We start from the raw sequence: 18186 nt of genomic DNA on the forward strand, positions 1-18186 counted from the left end.
CTCTATTTACCGCGAAGTCTGACTTCGTGGTAAATAGCGAAAACTGCACTTTAGTGCATTTTTCCAAGTTGTATGTTACACACACACAGGTCCTTTGGACATGTGTGTGCGCAACACCAGTGTACATGAGCATTTCAGGGGTGCTACAGGGTGTCTTTTTGGACACCCTGGCACCCTTGAAATCGCTTCCTTATTTGCGATTCGCTAATTGCTAATCGCAAATAAGGAATGACTCTCCATTCATTCCTATGGGCCATAGAAATTAATGCGAAAGCCATTCCTTATTTGCGATTATCAATTAGCGAATCGCAAATAAGGAGGCAGTAGAAATCGCTATAATTATTGCGATTTCTACATGAATCCCGTTTTGCGAGTCTTTAATAGCGATTCCTTAATAATCGCTATTAAGGACTCGCATAACGGGACTTTGATGAATCTGGGGGTTAGTCACTGATCTTTTAGCCCAATGTTGGTCTTTGTCCCAATATCTGTTAAACCAGCCCTTTCCTTACTCCAGGTCATTGCATTGGAGTACTACGCAGAACTTTGCAACCAATTCCCACATTTGCTTCATTAAAAAAAATACTTAATTACCTTTATTTTTCCCAAGTTGTTAATGTTCCATCTTACAAAAGATAATCGCACAAGTTCTTGCTTCAGTCTCACACTAGATATAAGCACTGTTCTTAACACAAGCTGTTCATATCTTGAGCTCTTCTTTTCAGAGAATTATCTTAGCCAGTGCTTCCCAAACCTTTTAGAACCACAAACACATTTTTAGAACGACAAACTTTTTCACCTAACTTTAATGGACTTGAGACGGTCATTTTATTTTATGTAACTAAAGCATCGTGCTGTAGCACGCTGTCATTTCAGACAGCACATTTTCCATGGACATGTCGACTACATTTTCACAGACCTCATTTTACTGAAAAAACTGTGTTGTACACAACAGATAGTGTGGCAATTGGGTTTCATTGAATATTGAGAAATTGTGCATCACCAAGTAAAGTGTCCTAATTTATTTTGATCCTATTAAAAACCTTGTTCCCATCACACTTTAGAATGACAAAAAAGTGCTTCATTTTTGCTTTTCTAATTGCTGAATGTGTACAGTTCATATTTTATAGGTATTTAAATGTTGTTGTGTGTTGCAAACAAGTCTTTCCTTTCACTCTCGATGTACCCCAGGAAGATTGTATAATTCACACTTTACTTTTCTTTCTCTGGCTATACAGTAGGAGCTTCTAAATACTAATCACCTGTTAAAAAAAAAAAACAGCAATTTGTCGGAAGACATAGGCTGACAATTGACCTCTGTCTTTGAATCGCAGCAAACGTGACGAGATTAATACAGAATTTAAAGGCATCTTTTTATTGCTTCGATTTTTGCGACCGACCAAAAATCTACTAGTGATCCACCAACGTGTGGCGACCTGCAGTTTGTGAAACTCTGGTCCATTTGAACTCAACGCTGGGACTACCCTCTTCTCCCACTGGAGGGCGCATATGTTCCAAACTAGCAACGGTAGTATGTAAATTGTTCCGATCCGTGGACTCTAAAGTGGTGTACTTTATTTATTTTGAAGAATGTATTACCAATGAAGGTATACAGATTCCTGGAAATAAAAGAAACTCAACAACTATACTTAGGAGGAGGAGAGTGAAAAAGAAAACCTCAGGCAGAGGAGACCTAAACTACGTTTTTTATGGTTTTTAGAACGGTGGATTGAGCGGTAATTTCAAAAACGGAAAAATGAGGTGGGATTGCTCATTGTTTAACGGCGGGTACAAAGGACATCATAGCATACCGCCCTGCATCGACGCAGTGATACTGCGGAGGGTCTCGGGAGCAAGCTTGGGGTGTAGTGTGAACAATATGTAACCCGGTGGGCCAAGCACAGAGACCTAAAGATGATTTTTTTTTTTAGAGTCTGGGAGCCAGTGGAGAGTTTGGAGATAAGAAGATGTCCTTGCCAGAGAAAGATGGAACTTTTTTTTGTGTGCAGTTTTATATAGCGCGAAATCGACCCGAAAGTATTGAAGCGCTTACATGAGCACCAGTTGCGTTCCACAAGGACACATTCATTTCTTGGTAGGGACTGGGACATTAAGGGGCAGATTTATGATGACTGGCGCATCCCCAGGGATGCGCCAGTCATCCTGCGCCGCTGTTTCGCCACCGATGTGCGCCGCATTGTGGGGCAAAAACGGCACAGATGCGTGACGCATTTGTGCCGTAAAGGTGGCGCATTGCTGGAGCTGCGTCGCAAGCGCGACGCAGCTCCAGCAAGGCTCGGGGGTGTCCCATCTCCACAATGCTGCGTCAAGACCTACGCCTGCTTCAAGCAGGCGCAGGGTTTTGACGCAGCATTGTCCTGAAAGTGACTGAGGGAAATCTTATAGATTTCACTCAGCCACTTTTAGGAGGCGTTCCTGCGCAGGAACGCACCCCCTGCGCTGGAACGCCTCCTTATGGCGCAGGGCTTTACAACGTGACTTATCTCCTAGATGCGTCACGTTGTAAATAGGGCGCATTGTTTGCGCCACCGTTGCGTCAAATACAAATAAAGTGACGCACCGGCGGCGCAAGGCCTTCATAAATCTGCCCCTAAGTGTTTTGCCCAGAATCACAGGATGTTGAGCCGAGGCCGAAAGTCGAACCTGGTTCCCCAGCTCCAAAGTCGGCACCTCTGTACTTGTAAACACAGATGCAGTAAATAATCCGAGCATCCGTACCCGAGGGCCAACCACAGACCCCTAACCGACTACTTTTAGAAGTGTTTTAAACTAACTCTCTTAAAGGAAACCTCCTGTTCTGCGTTTTATTGATGATGGACCCACTCAGAGGTACAGAGGAGCACATCTTACCGACCCTGTACTCTCAGACCCCTTATCTAGCGAGCACCGACTTTCAATGAATGCTTCCAGGGCACCCAGGAAAGATACCAGTTATTTACTTTATTTTTGTTGTTGTTGCATACAGCGGTTTACTCCAGAGTGACAGCGCTTTATAGACTACAGAGCTCATTCACATCACTGAATTGGTAGGGCAGAAAATGTATAGAATGGAAATAGCGTGCACAGGGGCACTTACAAAGACTAGCATACAAGATGACACAGAGTGACCAAGGCAAGAGGAGGCGTGCCCCTGCAGTGTAAGGTTCGCACGGAGGATGGTGGTCATGGTAAAGTTTTCATGCGATTAGGAGTGGCGGCTTAACTTCTGACTCTCATGTCAGATGGGAAGGTAGAACAGGCTGACCTATACTTCACAGAAAACACAAGGAGATGATGGACAGAGCGCTAAAACCATTCAGACACTCACCCCAGTCACAGATCTGGGTTGAATCCATCATCATTCTTTTGCTCACCATGCCTCCCCCAGTTCGGACCCAGCCTTATGCAAATCAGTTTTGACCCTGTGCCTGATGGGAACAGTCCAGCCCGAACTGCCAAGCCAGGTCTTCCCTGGACCGGAAACAAGCATCCTGGGACCGGTTTCCGGGTAACACCTCTCATCAGCCAGGCTAGCTCAAACCCAGAGGCAAAGTGAGCAAGGGACCCACGTCTGGGCATTCCCTGCCAACTTAGGGTGGCAAAGTGAGCTAACGGACGATGATGGATTCAACTTTGTTGGTGTGTCATTACCAGATATCTGCAGAGCAGCAACCTGGAAGAGTGCACATACATTCATGCAACGTTACTGATTGGATTAAGATGTCCTTCGTGATGCTGCAGTAGGACAAGTGTTGGTATGACATCTTTTTGAATAAAGCTAAGCTACTATTTCCACTCTCCATCTGCTTAATTCGCATGCACATTTACCGTTACTAATTTTATATATATAGGTGCTTTGAAAATCTGAGTAACTGCAGCTTCACTCAGGAAGTTTCTACAGGGTGGTGTCACCTGATTGGTTGTTTCTTAAGTTTAGCCCTTTAAAAAAAAATGACTCGAATATGTTGCTAAACAAAAGGATTTAAGGCCTCTGTTCAATGTCTATTGTAACATTACTATTATAAGGTACCAGGGACTCCCATCTCGACGACAGGGAATGATTCAAGCATGTGAATCTATGAAAGATTCCAATACTGGAGAAGTACTGTTAGAGGTAAGTAACTTATTTTCCTTTCCAACAAATGACGGTCTTGTCATTTATGAATTTCTTCAAAGAGGACCCTTCATTGGATGTTTGTTGCAGATCAGTAGCAATCTCCATTCTTTTGGCAGCTTTTGATAGTCTTGTGCTATGTGTACTACTTCTTAGAGAACTTCAAATGATGACCATAGCCAGTCATCAAGTAACTTACCTATGTTTCCATCCAATGGCAATCTTGGCTTCTATCTTCTCTAAAGATGCTCTTTTATTGGTTGGTTCGTTACTTCAGCCACTGGCAGTCTTGGGCAATGTGTCTTTTTACTTAGACCACATGGTAACTACCTCACAGTATTACCAGCCAATGACCGTCTTGGCCTCTCTCTCCTCTTAGAGACTCTTTGAGTGGCTGGACATGGCTGAGTCGCGTCTTTCTGAAGAGTTTCTGATTGGTGGAGACCTGAATATGGTGAGGCAGCAGCTAGAAGAGTTAAAGGTAAGAAGCACTATTATATGAGAATTTCTCTTTTTTTGTACTACTAGTTTTATTTTTATTCGCTTATGAGAATTGTTCATTGCGATATTTATATTTATTGCAATGAGAATCTTTTAATTATCATTGGATCTGATTGTATAGCCAATTGTGTTACTGTTATTTTTATGGTTGTGTATACATTTTATTTATCCATTATTTTGATCTTTCAAAAACACACATGGTTAAAAAAAATTAGGTTATTATTTATGGGAGAGGGGATGAATACTCGCCTCATGGAATTATAACAGACCATGTCGAGGTTGAACCCTCAAAGTCGTTAAATAACCCTGAGCTCAAATCCGTGGTAGCTGTGGCACAGAACGGACAGAACGGCACAGAACGGACAGGCCTAACATCGGGCAGTGTATAAAGTATGTAAGCAGTACTTATTTAAAAGTAAACTTGAAATGCAAAACAATAAAAATCCCAGTTAGACAAAAAGTGTATCATTCAATAAACAAAATGACATCTAAAGTTCAGAAAATCTAATAAGGGAAATGGGAGATATGAATTTCCAAGTGTTAAGTAGGATTATCTCCAAAAAGCATGAAGTGGCAATGATTGATGGTTGCAGTAAACTGCAACCAAGACTCAGTTTGTTGAAGCGCAAGTCGGATCGATCAACCAGGTACATCTTGGTCAAAGATTTTACCTTCTGACTTTAGTCCTTTAAGCCTGAGTCCACCACAGAAATACACTTCAAAAGCCCCCCAGAGCAGGCACTTAGGGACTCACAGGGTGTCAGGCAGAAGTCAAAAGCAAGGTCCAGTTAACATCTAGTTGCCACTGAATAGCTGGGCAGTTGCAGGAAAGGCCTCTTGTAGCTTGTTGTATTCCCGTAATTTGAACAGGAAGTCAACCTGATGACCTTTGGAATTCACTTATGTGGCTTGGGTACCAGAGAGAGTTGGTGTAGTCCTCCCGGCTTCTCTCAGGTCGTAGCTGGCAGGGTCCTTTTCTTTCTGATCTTCCTAGGGTCCAGGATTCTTCAGAAGTGGGTATCTGGAAGTGCCACATTTCTATCTCTGGGGATCTTCATTGATAATCATAAGTACTGAATAGTCCCACCCATGCGCAGGCATCCCAGGGCACTTTTAATGTGGTCAAGTCAGAAGCGTAGCAAATACCATGGATGTCACCCAGGTGCTAACGGAGCATCGTAGAACTGCCAACAGGTGTTCAGATACCAGTTCCTGAAAAGCCAGGCCTTCAAGGCTTTCCAAAAATATAGAAATCAGGGGGTGTGTGGGTGAGGTCTATTGAAGTGTGCAATGGAGTTCATTCGAAAGTTTTACAGCTCTAACCGAGAATGCTTTACTGCCCTAGTGAGTCCACTTAATTCTTGGTAAAATAATCCGCTGAGTTCAGAGGATCACACACAGCTTGAAGATATGTAGTTGGTAAATTTTTATGTTATTAGTAGTCCAGGTCCTTATGATGCACTGCTCTGAAAACCTGGCACCACGACTTAAACACAAACAAACCTTTTTCCACCGCAAGGGCCCTTAAGGCTGCAGAGGCAGAAGGAATCATCCACTGCTGCATTTTGGACCCTCTCAACTTCTTTATTAGGCATATGTTTATACCTAAAAAGTGGGAAGGGGTTTGCTATAATCCAGGTCGTTCTAAATGGTAGCTTGGATCGCCACACCACAGTAGACATTCCTTGGGTAAGAAATTTAATGGGAAACTTCCAGAGGTTGACACAACATGTTAGACCTGCCCAGATAGCAAACGTTCCGACACCAGATATACTCACAGGTTTTAAAGCATCTTAGCCATGGCAGGCAAGATGGACCAAGAAGGTGGACAGAAATCCCACAGGAAAGGGCTGGAAAGGTGAGTGTCTTATCCAAAGCACCTCCATCTTGTCAAAATTAAATGTTGGCGAGTTCTGTTGCAGCTGGGCTGAGCACAAAAGAAACCTGTCGGATTCCATTCAGTTTTCCAAGGAGTTTGCGAGAGGCTTGCAGTGGGGGCTGCTCAACCACAGTTGGACTGGTGACGGGCCCCTCTCTCTACCCCACCCAGAGTTGATGATTGTGACTGATGCATTGTTTCTGGGTTCGGGAGGACATCTGGGTGAGGTAGGGTCAGAGCACTCTGGTCTCTGGCGAAGACCCACTTCTAAATCAATCGCTTTGATTTACGGGCCATTTGCTTGGCACTGAAGTCTTCCTCCCGTCAACCGAGGGGGGGAGGGGGCTGGTTCAGGTTCTCTAGAACAACCCCAATACCTTGTAGAACTGCAAAAAAAAACGAGTGGAGTGGGGGTTCTGTGTTCTGTTCCAGGAGACTCTGCACCTCTAGAACTGGCATCTCCCTGAGAACTACCACCTGGCAGGATCTTTGAGGGCCATGTTGGACAACTTATCCACTGGTGCCTAGCAGAAGACAAATGGCAATTATACTCCGAGGTGGTTCAGGGTGTCTTCTGTCAGAGGGGAGTTTCCTGGATAAATCTTTTCAACACTGCAGAGAACACACAGTGGTCAATATTTGCACTTTGGTGTTCCCAAAGCGATTGTCCCTGGGAGACGCTTTCTGCCTAAAGTGGATGACAAGGCACCCATATGCCTTCCTGCCTCTTCCTCTCTTGCCCAAAGTTCTGAAGATTAGGAACGACTTGACCTAAGTCATCTTAGTGGACCAGGATTGGGCCAGGAGAGTGTGGCACTCAGAACGTCTGAGAAAGACTCAATCGTTTGGATCCCAATAGCTCTTTGAGCTCTTCGATTGAGTGTACCAAGGACCATAAGATGATTAATAGCCCTTTGTAGGGTTTGCAGGAACAACAAATGGTAAAGCAGGGCAGAAGAGACATATCAAGGTGGATGGCCCTTTGCATCAAAATCTTCTATGCACTGGCCAAGAAGCAGCTCCTGGACAGACTAGAAGGCTCATTCCACTAGAGCCAAGGCCACCTCCACTCCACTAGTATGCGGCCTGCCTGTCTTGGATATCTGTTAGGCCGGAACATGGGCATTAATTCACACGGTCGCAAAGCGCTGCTACCTCAATAGCTAGGTCCAGCAGGAGGGACACATTGACAGTGCTCTCCTGCAGTACGTTTTGGTCAGAGCCATTCTACATATCCACTACCTTGGCACGTACTGATTTGGTATCTATTCCCAAGGTGAGGAATCTGTTATCCACGACAAATCACCCGTGAGAGGCTTGAGGCTACCTTTGGTGACACTCTTTTGGTGGTTACTCTAACTGCACATTCCTCACTGACCCTCCTCCCCGCCCCCTCCCTGTTCTGTGGAATAGATTCCTTTCTCTACATAGAGAAGGTCCCAATTTAGAGATCTGTACACTGCCGATCAGATGCAGAGGGTTAATGGCTCTACATCGGATGGGGTGGACAGAATTCAGAAAGAAACTGCGGTAAGCAGGCAGGGGTGTCGGTTATATGTGGCTACGGCGTCATTTCTGGTACGGGACAGTCTTCGCAGAGCCGCATGATGCCACCTACCAGCGTGGGTGAAAGTAAAGTGCTGGCAAAAAACCTCTGGATCTAGCCTGGGGGATATTCACAAGGTTACAAAACTGCAGTTGAAGTATCCACCAGAGAGAGTGTTGCCAATGATAGGTAACTAGTTTGCTACAGTCCCTAAGAAATTTGACACATCACTCCTGTCTTTCTAACTCTTCAGTGGCTCCCTATTGAAGGTAGAGGCCAATTTATGACTTTTTACATTACTCGCAAACCCATGACCTCCCTCCCTTCTACATGACTGAGAAACTGAAAACCTCTGGCGCTGAATAGGGTGCAAGGAACAGAATATCAATTTTCCTGGAACTTCCCACATTCAAGCAAGATTGTTGTTTGAAACAGGCCTTTTAAGGAAGTGTTGCAGGGCTTTTAAACTCTCTTCCACCAACTCTTCGCATGACCACCAGCCTTCCTACCTATAAAAAGAAACTCAGTCCCATTTCAAAGACCCTTTGGCAAAGGTTGTGATTCTGAAAACTCAGAGTCCTTTGTCTTATTTTCATCCATAAGAGCCATTGTTCAGTTTTTTATTGATCTTGACCGTCTGTCCCGTTTTGATCAATAACTGTTTGTTTGTAGATTGTTATCGTGTTATCCAACTCCTGTTCTCTTGCAAAGCGCTCTAATGCCCTTTGGCCATGTTCGCACTATGCAAGCTCAAAAATAAATAAATAAATGTCCTACCCTCTGATTTCTGCCTTGGTGTTACCCCTCCTTACCCCATTACCTGTTGATTGTTGTGTTACATGGTGAACCAGGAGAGTAATTCCAGAAAAACCCTGCCCTTCTCTGTTCTTCTTAATGGAAGGTGGCCGGCTCTGTTGCCAGCCATCCTCCTTTTTCCATAAACACCAATACAGTGCCGCCACAGGTCTTGGGGCCCACATTTGAGCTTTGAGCTTTGAGCTTGAAGTGTATGCTTGATGTATTGTGGCAGTTCCACTGCCTCTTAGAGGTGTTTGAGCTGTTCTCAGCCCAATGCAGCCTGGTAGTAAATCAAACTCTGGTGGTAACCAGGGCCTACCTTATCTGACTCTTTGATAGGCCACCAAGGTACATCGTGCAGGTAGGTGTAAAGCCAGAATGAGTTGTGCCTTCTGGTATTGCAGGTAGTTTGTTCAGTGTCATGGGTTGCACATCACATGCGACTCTACTGATTCTACAGCACATCCAGCCTTGCGAACGGTTCATTGGCTGCACAGCGTTTCATTCGCCTTACAGCTTATACGGCTTTATCCAGTTTAAGACTGGGCTGCTGTCCCAGGGTACCACATCTACTTTGTTCCTTTTTCCTTTCATCATTAATCAATAGAACAATCATTTTGCAACCGACGTTTTTCTTCCACAGCAGCTCCCTCCATCTGATCTTCCAATGCGTTAGCAATACTCACCAGATATTGTCAGATAGTGGATCTCCTTGTGTTTGCTTTGTTCGCCTTAAGCTGGCAGGGTATGCCCAGACGTGGGTCCCTTGCTCTCCATGCCACTGGATTCAAGCTAGCCTGGCTGATGAGCGTTGTTGCCCTGAAACCGGTCCCAGGGTGCCTTTTTGTGGTCCAGGGAAGACCTGGCTTGGCAGTTCGGGCTGGACTGTTCCCATGAGGAACAGGGTCAAGACTGATTTGCTTATGGCTGGGTCTGAACTGGGGTGGCGGAGTGAGCAAAAGAAAAATGGTGGATTAAACCCAGATCAGTGACTTGGGGAGGGGGGGGTCTCTGAAAAGTTTCAGCGCTCCGTCCATCATCTCCTTGTGTTCGCTTTGTTCACCCTAAGTTGGCAGGGTATGCCCAGACGTGGGTCCCTTGCTCACTTTGCTGCCAGATTCAAGCTAGCCTGGCTGATGAGGGGTGTTACCGCATAACTGGTCCCAGGATGCTTGTTTCCAGTCCAGGGAAGACCTGGTCTGAACTGGGATGGTGAAGTGAGCTAAAGAATGATGATGGATTAAACCCATATTTGTGTCTGGGAGTGAGTCTCTGAAAAGTTTCAGTGTTTTGTCCATTATCTCCTTTAGTTTTCTTATAAAATATGGACATACTATGGAGTTTACAAAAAATCTCCAATGACACCATCACGCAAGATGCCCCATCGACATCTCCATCTAATAACAAGCATTTGCAATGCAATAGGTCTCGCAGCATTAAAGTTTGAGTTACTGGCATTGTAAATGACAATGCTTTGCATTTTTTTTTTAGTTTGCAATTGGTATATAAACATTGTTTGTGAGTGGTTAGCTGTTGCTTATGCTAAGCTAAGTTGGCAGTAATATAGAGTGCTAGTCTTGCTTGTTATAAGCATGCTGATTTAAAGCGCTCTGATACCTGCGGGTAAAGTTTGTGCTATATTGAAATAATGGAGAAATAAACTGCAAATGTATAGGATAACGTAGTTTATTCGTGAACAGGTAATGTGTGAGTCTTAAAGGAAAAGTATAAAGCAAATGCGTAATTTTATGCAGGGCAGAAGTGTTTTCTAAATGTGTCCGATTGTTCGGGATAGTAGGGGGCACGGGGGTCGATGTCCAAATAAATGAAATGCTTTGGCCAAGATCAGACAGTTTGTTGCAGTGCGAAAACCTGGTATGACGCGTCTCCTAAGATGCAGCGCAGCTGGCGAGGAATAACGGGATGTCCTGCTAGAGTAAAAGTGAAGGCACGTTTTGAGAGTCGCTCGAATAGATAGCAGCAATGTGCTGTTCCAACAGCTCTGCTTCATTCAAGAAGTGCCCAATGATTGTTCAGTGTGCACTTTTATTCTACATACCGATGCATTCATCCACCTACTCTTCCATACATCTACGTATCATCCATCCGCCACACATATCTACCTACTCATCCATCCATCCTAATGCCCTTTCCCCCCACCCCTCCGTCCAGACGTCCGCCAACCTCCTTACCCACGCATTTTCGGCCATTCATCCATCCACTTGTTCTTTCACCTGCCCATTCATTCAAACATCCTCATTCCGCTGCAGAGGAACAGTCATTCATACTCTCGGGTAATCACAAGTGAGAGCCCACCCGATTACGCCCCCGCCCCTCCGCGAGGTCTGCTAGCTCTCTTTGCTGTGTTTCCTCAAACGCCTGGGTGTGCGTTTTTTTCCTTGTTCTTCTTTTCTTCTCGTCCCGTTTTCTGATCAAACTCAGTAAATCAGTGACCGGAGTTGCGCGTGTTTACTCTGATCTCGCAGACAGCTGCTCGGGCCCTCTCGGAGGCGGCTCTGTTTCCTTGTCTGTTTACCGGTCACCATGGGCGACTAGCGGCGCCAGGTCCCCCCGTCCGTCTGGAACTAGGCCGGGGTCTGTTTTGGTTACATCGCAGCCTCCTCGCTGCAGCGCTGCCTGATTTAAATGGCGACTTCACCAGCAGCAGCGCTGGCCCCAGGAGGAGGGGCGGGAGGGAGGCAGGGAGGGGAGGGGAGGGGCGGAGGAGAGAGAGCGCGGTGGAGAGGGCCGGGGCATTACCTCATGACTTGGACTGCAATCAAATGGGAAAGATGTGACTCACGGGGGCTAGTTACGCCTTGGCTCCGGTTCTACATGCACTCAGTCCGGGGCTCTCACGTTGGGCACCTCACTAGCTGTGATGAGAAGACACGCCGGAAGACACGCCGAGCCGATGTACGGGATGTGTGTGTGAGCGCCGGAGGGCCGGGGGGTTCTGTATGTATGTGTGTGTGCATGCGGGGGGTGGCGGGGGGTTCTCTATGTGTGTGTGTGTGTGTGTATGCGCAGCGGCGGCGGTGGGGTTCTCTGTGTGTGTGCCTGCGTGTGTGTATGCGCGGCAGCGGGGGTGTGTTGGGGGGGATCTCTCTATGTGTGTGTGTGTGTGTGTGACTGTGTGTATGCGCGGCGGTGGGTGGTCTGTATGTGTGTGAGAATGCGTGTGTGTGCCTGCTTCCAAGGAGCCATGGGAGACAGGAAGCGCGCGCGACCTGATCCCAGTTCGGAAGGTTGCGCGTGCACATCACTTGTCTCCTGTGTCCCTTGACTCCTTGAAAGCAGAAACGATCACAATAGGTTTCGCTGGGACGATCGCTTTGCGATTGATTGCAGGGCGAAACCTAAAAAGGAAGTTGCTACCATGCTACAGAATGAGGCGGTAGAACTTCCTAAAAGGAGGAGGAACTTTGGATTTTACTTCCATTTTTTACTATTAAGAGCAAAAATTGGGAGGATGGAGACCGATGTCGGATGTTCAGACTCCACAAATATCTGGAAAGATAGAGATCTTTGATGGATCCCTCACAAGAGGTTCTAACTTCTCAAAAACAAAGATTATATCACATATTTGAGTCTACAGGACTCACACTCTCATACCCTGTTGCATCTTGCTTATCGAAAGTTCTTAAGATTTCAGTGACCTATTGCCATTTTCAGTTCAAAGCCCTCCCCTTTGGTGTCAAATCTTCCCCAAGCCACCAGTACCTGCTCATCTCATGAGACAACGGCATCAAGTATTTCCCTATATAGACCTCTGGCTAGTTATGGTAACTAACTTCAAGACCGCTAAAAAATATACCAGAGGCTGTCTGCAGCTGCTTAACCAACTAGGACTTATGCTAGCCAGAGCCAAGTCCTCTCTATACCCTTGCAGAAAAATCCAGTTTCTTGGTGTTATTCTTGATACAAAGGAAAACAAGTCATTCCCATCCACTCACAGGATTGACTATAGGTCTGCAAAAAGAAAAAAGCAACTACTGTAAAAATTCTCATGTCCTTTTTAGAGAATTCTTCATGCATCCCTTTGATCCCACATTGCCACCTTGGCATGAGGCTATTTCAGGAGGTGCTGTCCAAGCAGTGGCTGCAGAAAATAGTTTCATTTGACAATCCGAAACCAGAAGGTATCAGATGAAAAAGATTCTAGCTTGGTAACTTCAACACCAGAACACCAAAGTCAGACTGTCTTTACTCCAGGAAAAAGCTAATTTACTTATGACAACAGATGCCTGGCTAGAGGGTTAGGGCACACACCTGCAAGACAGGTTACAGGTAACGGCACATGGACAATGAAAGAGGCTTGAATGCTCATCAGTGTCCTTGAGTTTTGTGCAATTGTTGCAGGACTGTGCTCCTTCCTTCCAAGAATATGTAATTCTCTCTCAAAGGATCTCCATTGATCATCATAAGCTCTGAATAATCCTGCCCACATGCGGGGATCCTGGAGCACTTCTTTACATCTTCTTAAGAGTAGATGTTCGCCTTTCTTCAGTAAGGCTTGGAGAGACACTGAAGACAGTAATATTTTGCAGCCAATAAAAAGGCAGTATTGGCTAATTGCTAATGGCTAATCTGTGGCCAGAATGCTCTTTCAGATGAACAAGTAGCTTGCCCTCATTAACGCATTTTTTGGTAGACACTTAATCTAGCCGCAGATTCCTTACTGAACCATCCATCCTCCCCGCAATTTAATTTCTAGGGACAGGACTGTTTCCCCTGCTGGACCTAGCTGTTAATGGCAGGTGAACTGGGGAGCAAAGGCCCCTGCATATAAATCTGCAAGAACTCCAGGAGTACACTTGGGTCTTCACTCCTGCCTTCCAAGAGTGAGAGCTTTGTCAACATTGATGCACACAGACGAGACCACCACAATATTTTACGTAAACCAGCAGGGAGGTACAACATCTCAAAGCCTGCTGGAGGAAGCCCACATCCTCCACAAATGGGCACTTCAGCACAAACTATCTTTACTAGCAGAACATTTACCAGGGTAGGAGAGTGACTGGACTGACCCTCTAAGCTGCAGCCTCCAGGAAGGTCACAAGTAGGAACCGTATTAGTCCTATATCTACAAAGTGTTCAGAATCTGGGGCAAAGCAAACATTGATCATTTTGCAGCTAACCTAAATCTTGGATGCCCATTCTATGCAAGCAGACAGATGTTATTGGGGTTGTGAGGCAATGTCCTATCAATAGCATTGTAAGGGATATTTGTGTACATATTTCCCCCTCTTGCCCTGATACCCAAGTCCTGAGAAAGATCAGAAGGGAGCAAAGTCAAACGATTCTGATTGTACCTGCATGGATGAGACACTTCTGCTCCTCTCGGAAGCCCGACAGATACCAGTAGTTTCCACAGCTGGACCTACTAACCAGTGTCACTGGGCAAAAGCAATGGCCAAATTCAGCATCTCTGAAATTGCACGCTTTGCTCCTGAACATTATGAATTCTCCAATCAGAAGAATGCAGAAGAAATTGTATGCTAGCTAGATCTCTTTCAATAAATAGAACCTACAGTACTAAATGGAAATGTGTATGTGTAATTCCTGTGGAAACTCACAGGATTACATCCTATATCTGCAATGCCAAATCCAATTCTTCCCTGCTTAGTATTCCTCATTAAGATCTGCTCATGCATCTAATAAGGTACATGTAGCAGCTCTTTCCCATTTCAGAGGATAGCTTAATAAACCTTGTTTATGTACCACTAGACTGATTAAAGGTCTTCGCACTGGTGTGGGCTTGTTCACCTAAAAGAAGCCCTCGGTGCTTTGTTGGCATCTCAACAAAGTCCTGTCTCAACATATGCAACCACCATTGGAACCTATTAATAGGGCAGGGTTTGCATTTCTCTCATGGGTCAGCAACATACAGGCCTCCACAATTAGAGTCCCTACATCTAGTTCTACAGTTACAGGGTGACACTGAGAACTAACCAAAAATGTATACTGAAAATGCCCCCAGACTTTCACTTAAGTGAGCCATTTATGTGAAAAACATTTTTCCCAAATCCAACCACAAACCCGAGAGCCTTATGATTTTTGGACATAATAAGATGCTTGAAATTATATCTAGATCAGACCAAAAATTTTAGAAGGTCGAATCAGCTCTCAATTGCCTTTGAGAATCCATGCAAAGGAGAAGCTATTTCTAAACAAAGTGTGCCTGATGGGTTGTTTTTGTACAGCAACACAAAAGTCAAGGAGTACTGCGGCTGTTTCAGCTCTCTTTGCTGGACAAAATGCGCCCACTGTTTTTGCAACATTACTCTCTGGAAGAGGCTGCACAGAAAGATGCACCAGTAGGCCATGCAGTATTACATAATATTTCTCTGTACAGTGATCCATACTTTGATTTCCCTCAGCCATGCATTCATGTATTGTGAGTATTATGCACTGCTTGTTACTGTGATTCAAACGTGTAAATCCATGAAAGAGTCAACACTGGACAAGAACAAATCTAATTCTCTTCCAGGGGATACTCATCAATAGTCGTAAGCACTGAATAGTCCCGCCCACGTGCGGTAGGGTCCCGCACGTGGGCGGGACTATTCAGTGCTTATGACTTTGATGAGTATACCCCTGGAAGAGAACTAGGATTACAGGTAAGTAACTTATCCATCTAGCCTGGGGGTATTCCCAAGGTTATAAATCTTCAGTTAAAGTATCCACCAGAGAGAGTGTTGCCAATGGTAAGTAACTAGTTTGCTACGGTTCCCAAGAAATTTGACACATCTAACTCTTCAGTGGCTCCCTATTAAAGGTAGAGGCCAATTTATGACTTTTTACATTACTCTCAAACCCATGACTTCTCTCCCTTCTACATGACTGAAAAACTGAAAACCTCTGGCGCTGAATAGGGTGCAAGGAACAGAATATCAATTTTCCTGGAACTTCCCACATTCAAGCAAGATTGTTGTTTGAAACAGGCCTTTTAAGGAAGTACTGCAGGGCTTTTAAACTCTTTCACCAACTTTTCGCATGACCTCCAGCCTTCCTACCTATAAAAAGAAACCCAGTCCCATTTCAAAGACCCTTTGGCAAAGGCTGTGATTCTGAAAACTCAGAGTCCTTTGTCTTATTTTCATCCATAAGAGCCATTACTCAGTTTTTCATTGATCTTGGCCGGTCTGTCCCGTTTTGATCAATAACTGTTTGTTTGCAGATTGTTATCGTGTTATCCAACTCCTGTTCTCTTGCAAAGCGCTCTAATGCCCTTTGGCCATGTTCGCACTATGCAAGCTCATAAATAAATAAATAAATAAATGTCCTACCCTCTGATTCCTGCCTTGGTGTTACCCCCCCTTACCCCATTACCTGCTGATTGTTGTGTTACATGGTGAATGGTGAACCAGGAGAGTAATTCCGGAAAAACCTTGCCCTCCTCTGTTCTTCTTAATGGAAGGTGGCCAGCTCTGTTGCCAGCCATCTTCCTTTTTCCATCAACACCAATACAGTGCCGCCACAGGTCTTGGGGCCCAAATTTGAACTTTGAGCTTGAAGTGTATTCTTGATGTATTGTGGCAGTTCCACTGCCTCTGAGAGTTGTTTGAGCTGTTTTCAGCCAAATTCAGCCTGGTAGTAAATCAAACTCTGGAGGTAACCATGGCATACCTTATCTGTCTCTTTGATAGGCCATCAAGGCACATTGTGCAGGTTGATGTAAAGCCAGGATGAGTTGTGCATAGGTAGTTTACCCCACTATTGGAACTTTTATAGATTCCCTTGCTTTGTATCATTCCCCGTCGTCGGAATGGGAGTCTCAGTAACAAAAATACCATAGCTGTAGGTACAAAAGACCAAGGAAAAAGGCCTAGGCCTCATTCTATTTTGTAGCATATCACCCTCTTTGTGTAAAAGAGACCAAACTTAGGCCTCAGCCAATCAGAAAGGCCTCACCCCTTAGAACCTTCCTGAAGGAACCTCAGTTCCTCAGATTTTCTACCGCACGTTGTGCTTAGGGAGTCTCCTTTGAGCTCTGCTCAACTTCTACTCTTCAAAGGATTTACTTCAGAATTTTTTCTTCAGAATCTTTAGATTCACTTCAGGATTGTTGGCTGCCCTCCAGGATGTCAGAAATGGAGAAGAAAAAAGCCCTTTTCAAACCTTGTTCCACCTGTGGTAAGAAAAGGCTTTTTGTGGAGGATAAGCACAAAGACTGCATTTATTGCCTCTATCCTGACCACCAGGCTGCGGACTGTAAGATCTGTCGCACCTTTTCGACCAAGACCCTCCGGGACCGTGAGGGTAGACTCTTGACATGGCTCCACAAACTGAAATCCAGGAAGGACACTGTCTCTAGTGACAGTAAGGATGCAGCGACGATGTCTTCTTCAAGAAGGTCAGTGAAGAGGGGTAGGGGTTCCCCTTCTCCTTCTATGGAAAGATCTTCCAAGGCCTCAAAAAAGACCCCCAGTGAGTCTGAGAGCCCAGGTCCCAGCAAATCTCCTCCCGAGGTGTGGAGGAGGGAGTCGGACCTGCAACGCCTTCTAAAGGTGAGAAGACTGTCACAGCCTTCAAAAAACCTTCATCCCAGTCTTCTGAGAGGAGTTCCAAGTCCTTGACGACAAAGACGTCGACGGCGGGAGTTCCGTCGACGAGAAACTCAAAATCTGGATTGCTGTAGTCGACGATCCCGTCGACAGGGGTTTTGTCGACGCAGGTACCGTCAACGGCGGTTTCCTCACCGTCGACGGAGAATTTACAGTTGACGAAGACGCCGACGAAGACGCCGACGATGGAGGCGCCGTGGACGAAGGCGCCGTGGACGAAGGCGCCGTGGACGAAGGCGCCGTGGACGAAGGCGCCGTGGACGAAGGTGCCGTGGACGAAGGTGCCGTGGACAAAGGTGCCGTGGACGAAGGTGCCGTGGACGAAGGTGCCGTCAATGAGGGTGTCGACGACGAGGGTGCCGCCGCCGACGGTGCCGACAACGAAGGTGCCGACGACAACAGTTACACTCTCGCCGACGATGATGGTGCCGACATCGACAATGACGACGACGACGGTCTCGGCGACGAGGGCGTCGACGACTTTGACAGTGGCAACGGGTGGCATGATGACGGTTTCATCGTCGACGACGTCGACGACCCCGATCTCGTCGACGCGTATACAACCGTCAATGACAGAACCGTCGACGATACTGTCCTCTGAAAAAAGGATTACCATTTCAGTGACACGAATCACGCCAGAGATGACTTCTCCGAGGAGTGTGTCTCCCCTACTGCCAACCATCCAAGAATTTTCACAAAGGTGCTGGCGCCAGTAGCAGCTTTCCTGCGAAGGAACCATTTTCAGGTCTTCCCCTACCTGAAACGACTGGTTACTGAA

At 45.7% G+C, this 18186-nt stretch overlaps 1 protein-coding gene across 1 annotated transcript in view; it reads left to right on the forward strand.

Moving 5' to 3' along the window:
• LOC144828429 (microtubule-actin cross-linking factor 1, isoforms 6/7-like) overlaps nucleotides 1-18186 on the forward strand; it is a 300733-nt gene that overhangs the window by 147504 nt on the left and 135043 nt on the right. Inside the window, exon 16 of the mRNA XM_078686575.1 lies at nucleotides 4494-4595. Within this exon, the coding sequence (XP_078542701.1) occupies nucleotides 4494-4595 (102 nt within the window). The remainder of the gene's footprint in view (nucleotides 1-4493; nucleotides 4596-18186) is intronic.

Source organism: Lissotriton helveticus, chromosome 4_1, assembly GCF_964261635.1.
Source record: "Lissotriton helveticus chromosome 4_1, aLisHel1.1, whole genome shotgun sequence".
In the NCBI taxonomy this organism is placed as follows: Eukaryota; Metazoa; Chordata; class Amphibia; order Caudata; family Salamandridae; genus Lissotriton; species Lissotriton helveticus.